Below are 5,665 nucleotides of genomic sequence, written 5' to 3' on the forward strand. Positions count from 1 at the left end.
CCTGCCTATGGAGCAGGAAAATCTATTGCCACACTCCCAGCCCAGAGTGCACATGTAGTTTAGACCTGGGTACTTTCATTTCGTCTTCATGGGTAGTTCACTGCTATGCTTATCCCCAAGAAGGTAGTGGGCTGTTATACCACCCCGTGACTGGAGTGGTGGCCATTGTAAGTGAGAAAGAACACATGCATTTATACAACCTGTATGATAGATGGTGCCTTTCTACTTGTGGCACGGATCTGTTTAATGCCATCGGGCGAAGCGGTAGAGACAAATTGCATGTTCGATACAACGCTTTGAATCAGTTGTATAAAGCATGGAATCAGACAAGGTAAAAACACTACCATAGCCAAGACACATAACATATAAAATAAGATACGTTTAACCCACAGAGCATCTGGAAGCCATGAGAAGGGATCGAATTCCCAACCTTTCCAGGTCTGAACAGGGACATGGGCTAGTTTCCTAATCCCAGAAGTTATTTGTTTGACCACCTGACCATTGTCATCAATTTTTAAACAACAGTTTGAATCGTTTAATTTACCACAAACAGCCCTTCTTCAGCTAACAGGTAATCGAGAACCATATGATGTTGGAATATTGCAGTTCGCATTTGCATGGTATGGTCTGCTAATAGATCCAGGGCATGAGCGGTCTCACTGGTGATAATTTCTAAGACAGCTTGTAATCGAATAATGCGATTCAAATTATAAATAGGTTCTCGAGCACTGCTAATCACTTCATTGGGGTTCCAGGTGGCAGGCCCACTGAAACACCTGCACTATATGGGTTTTATCTGTACTACTGGCATGCAGACAGTTTCTAAACAGCACATCAAAGAACCGATCTCGCATTACCACTTTACAACCTTTCACTGTAGGTTCTTGGTATGAACATTTTACCCAACTATTGTGAGTTTTACATGTGTTCAGTTTCATCTCCCTCGGTATTTAGAACAATCATAGGGTCTGCAATAGGGGTCATAACAATCAAAGCCTGGGGATAAAGCCCATTCCCAAACACTCTCCCCGATTCGTACTCCTCTCTCTTTTGTCCAGTTAAGGCAATAAATACCTTTTCCAGGAAAATGGAGTTGCCAGGGATCAGCATCCTCAGTCCAGAATCTCGTCCCATTATGGACTGTACTCAAATTGCTGACCCACCATTCTCGGTTAGCACTTAGGAGAGCCAAAGCCTCCCCAGGAACTGAGGGAGAGGAGAATGGTCACCCAAAGCAGTTTCTGCGATGATAGACAATACATCCTAAATGTAACAATGAACATCAATACCATACAAGAATTTAAATTTACATAAGGATGGCCTGTCATGGTGCAGGATGTTGTTCCTCATGGGGTTTTACCTGCAAGAAGAAAGAAAAGCGTTCTCGGTTCATTTTGAGAACTGGAAGTGGGTTATAATTGGAAAGATGGAATAATCCACCTTGTATTAATATTGTGCTCTTTTCCCTGAGCATCTTTGGCTTTCCAAGTATACTGCATGGGGGTGGAGGTGTGCCACCTGCGAGTTGTCCTCCAGGCCGGGCAGGAGGCGACTGACCTCGCCATCCTCCTCAAGGACCCAGAGACCTTGTGCAGCAACATCCTCCAGTTCTGCACAAGTCGTTCTAATTTTTGGGTCGGGAGTCCATCCATCAAACCCCGGGAAATGCCTTTCTGAAGCCCTAAGTGCCACAGTCCCTGTCGAGTTAGGGGCCTCTCTCTCCCAGAATTCTGACCTCGGGGTGATCCCAAGCCTTGGCCCTTCCTCATGGATGATTGTCGCTCGCTAATTTGCTCTGCAGCCCGTACAAGCCTGGTTTCGGTTCTTTGGGACGATCTGCCAACAGGGCCATATTTTCTCCCAAAATTAATCAATTCCTGGGCTACCTCTCCCCATGTCCATACTTTCCTCCCCAGCCGCCGATGGTCAGGGGTCACTATCCCCTCCAGAGTGGCTGTCATTCTTTCTGCATTGGGGGTGTTTTGAATCTTCCCTTGCAAATGAATGCCAATGGGTTTCAGGGAGTCAGGAAGTCCCCGTATCAGGGGAGTCATCCTCTCTGGGTCCACAGGCATCATCATCGGGGAGCCCTCGTTAGGCTTGAGCTTCCGATCATACATCATCTGGAGACAGGCTGCCTTCTGCACACTTTCCACTAACTGATCTACTGTACCTGTTATGGCAAGGGGATCTCCCCTATTCAAGGGGTTCAGCCCTCCAGCCCAGTACGCAGCTCTCTGAGTTAACGACCACGGGGCCTGGTGATTACCAGTAGTTAGAAACACACCTGGACCCCAATACCCTTCTGCTTCCTTCTCTGACAACAAAATTCCATCCCCCCCTGACAAAGACACTCTCCACACATACTCTGTCTCTGATTCCTTCGCAGTCCTTGCAAAATCTTTTCTCAACTTTGCTAATTCAGTTGCTGTAAATGGGACTTCTTTGGTGACAACCTGAGGACAGTCGTTATCATCCTCATACAAATACTCCGTTTTAACCAGAGGACACATATGGGGGGGGGGGGCTTTCTGCAAATCTCCTTGGGGATAGATTTGTTGTATCCCCTTCTCTGAAAGCTTCATCTCTACCTCCCTCAAAAGTTGATTCCTCAGTTCCTCCTTTAATATCACATTTTGGTTCCTTTCCTCCTCCAGCAACTGTTTATTTTCTTTCAATTGTTCCTGCAGGGTCTTTATTACCATTTGCAGGGAGTCAATTACAGTATCAGCCCGACAAAGCCTCCGCCTTCTGTCCTCCACCACTGCTGCCAGGCTTGCTCCCAATACTGCACAAATTATAGCTTTTCCTTTCCCCCTCCTAACCTTAGCTTCCTTCTGCAACACCCTTATCCTATCCACTACACTCTGTGGTTGAAACCAATGGGTTTTTGCCCAATCTTGCCCCTGGAGCGAGGGACGAGACTGATGTGCCTCCAAAAGGTCATATAATTTATCTATCCCTTTGACCGGTGAGGGGACATAAGCATCGGCTGCCTTCTGGGCGGCCATTCTCTTTTTTTTTTTTTTTTTTTTTTTTTTTTCCCCTAACACAAAGGGGCTATCATCCTGAGAGGGCCACACATTAAAATCCAAATTTCCCCTTTTCTCTCTCAGGAGGCCACACCTTAACCTAACACAAAAAATAACACAAAGGGGCTATCGTCCTGAGAGGGCCACACATTAATATCCAAATTTCCCCTTGTCTCTCTCAGGAGGCCACACTTTAATTAATACACAAGCCCAATATTATTATCCACTCTTCCTCCTATTCACTCTTAGGAGGTCACACCTTAATTAGATGCTTTCTGTTCCCTGAGAACACTGTTCGCTGTATAAAACAGGGAATCGGTCCTCTCAGGGAGGCAGCACATAAGTTCCAAACACAACACAAACCCACCCCCTTATGTTCCTGAGAGGTCCCACTTAACACAGCCAGGCAATACAGCACTCTCGTCTCTAGGGATCCTGTCCATGACGCCAATTTAATGTCCCGATCCAATGTCGGAGGAGGTTTCGATATGATTCCAAGAGCGAGATTAAGACACAAACGAGGTCACATGCCGTATACCCAAACCAGGTTTTTATTATTAAAGAAGTGAAGAGGGGTAGCGATAGGTCAGAATGGAAGGAAAAGGCAGAAATAAAGCAAGGATGCGGGATAGGGCTGCAAGAATAGTCACCACCATGGATCCAGCGACGTCCCCTTGGTCCTCAGTCTTCAGTTCTTCGGTGGTGGGTGCACACAGATCTGGCTTCAATGGTAGATGCACACTGAGAAAGTTTTCTGCTGCCTTTTTAAGTTCATCGTATCGGCTGATTAACATATCTGCTTGCCTTTATTTTTTTTTTCTCTGGTCCAACAGGTTTTGTTGCATCTGGCTTCAGCGCAGGAACCTTTGCCTCCTGTCAGTTCATTAGCAATGCAGGCATGGTGTCTGGCCTACACAATAGGGCCACAAACGGCTACAGGATGGGGCCAGCTCAGCACAGGTCTGCCCCTTTGAGGCTTATCTACGGAGTCTGACAATGCAACTGCAAAGAAGTGGGGGGGTGCATCCTTCAATACACTCCTGCTTCTCTTGGTGACATTCCCCAGACCAATTCACAGGCTGCAGCAGCTTCTCTTGGAGGTTTGCACAGACACAAGCAAGCTTTGAGCCAGTCATAGGACATTTCAGTCTCTCACAACGGGGTGCACAGTATAAGTGTAAGAAAAGAAGGGGACGAGTGAATTGTAAGAAAGCGTCTGCAGTGATTGCAGAAGCGGGTGTGCAGTGGGATCCTGATAGATGGGATGGAGATATCTGGAATTCTATGGATTCTGATGAGGCTGGTCCCTCAGATGAAATCATAGTTGATGTGAAACCAGCGTGGAGATGGAAAATAGAATTAGATGTTAATGGGCAACAAGGAAGGAAGGATCTGGTAGAAGATTATACTCAGCATGACATAAATGATAGAACTGAAAGATTTAAACAGAGGCCGGGGGAACCTCTGTTCTCTTGGGTGGCGCCTTTGCACAATCAGGGAGTGGCACGGGTAACCCTATATCCAGGGGATTCCAAGAAATTTTTAAGCTCAGATTCTTCTGTGCATGATGCATTTCAGAATTATCAGCAGGATACAAACTCATTGGCTTTGGCAGCTCAGGGATGTCATACTAAGTAACCTACGGAGAATGTTTGGCCAAATGGAGAATGTCCGTGGTACAATTTGTGAGACTGTAAACAACTAATGGAGGAGGAAGAGATGAAAATGGCAATCTTTGTAGGAGACCCTGATGTGGTCATGGTTGGTACTTTAACAGTTACTCACAGGAATTGATTAATTAAGACTGCATATAAAAATGTAATCATGACTCTTTTGATTAATGAGACAAAAAATCCCCTTTGTGATGTGAGAGAAAAAATACAGCACCTGGGTGACCTTGGAGAGTGGGGCCCCCAAGGGAGTGCAGGGAATCGAGATACTCGAGACAGCCCTAAAGGCAGTGAAAACAGGATTTCTTGTAAGGAAATGTTTATGGCTTTGTTAAAAGACGGCATGTCTCGTGAAAAAATTGATGGTGTTCCAACTACTGAGCTGTGGCAAATATATAAACAGAGAGGCCTGAATAAACCTAGTAAGAAAGTGTAGAGTTCTAAAACTAAGGATCCAGGGGTAACTCAGCCTACAACACCTCTTCTTGAACCTCAACAGGATTCCACATCTGTATGTAGTGGGCCCTCCATGGGCAGATCAGTTGTTCTGGGCAGAAGGAGGACTGGGAGCTGTATTCTGATTTACACCCATGGAAAGAGATGAGGGAAATGGTCCAGTGTGATAAACAAGAATGAAGTGACAGCCAAGCTCCAGTGCAATGGATGTGGAAGGACCAGCGACCCCATGTGGAGCTCCAAATATTTTGGAAAAAACAGTCCTCGCAAAATGTAAAAGCCTTAATTGACACTAGCAGCACTTGCACTATCCAGGAAAAATTCCTTTGCTTAGTTGCAAGAAAAAGACCACCTTGTGCTTCTGGAAGCAGACGCATGGACTCCAGGCTCTGAACTACTGCCCTCGCTCCTTGAAGAGCTACAATTGTCTTCACTCCCTGAAAAGGAAAAAGGAAGAGTCAAAACATGATGGAAATTAGAACTCAAAGCCTGTTTTCAAAGTAACAG

The 5,665-nt window shown here is 45.8% G+C and overlaps 1 protein-coding gene across 1 annotated transcript; it reads right to left on the reverse strand.

Moving 5' to 3' along the window:
- Positions 1-535: 535 nt before the first annotated feature.
- LOC141918805 (uncharacterized) lies at positions 536-3,011 on the reverse strand. The gene is made up of 2 exons (XM_074813656.1): positions 1,558-3,011; positions 536-776 (listed from the first exon to the last, which is right to left on the reverse strand). The coding sequence occupies exons 1-2, from the start codon at positions 3,009-3,011 to the stop codon at positions 536-538; spliced, it is 1,695 nt and encodes a 564-aa protein (XP_074669757.1).
- Positions 3,012-5,665: the final 2,654 nt, after the last annotated feature.

This window comes from Strix aluco, chromosome Z (assembly GCF_031877795.1).
Source record: "Strix aluco isolate bStrAlu1 chromosome Z, bStrAlu1.hap1, whole genome shotgun sequence".
Classification (NCBI taxonomy): domain Eukaryota; kingdom Metazoa; phylum Chordata; class Aves; order Strigiformes; family Strigidae; genus Strix; species Strix aluco.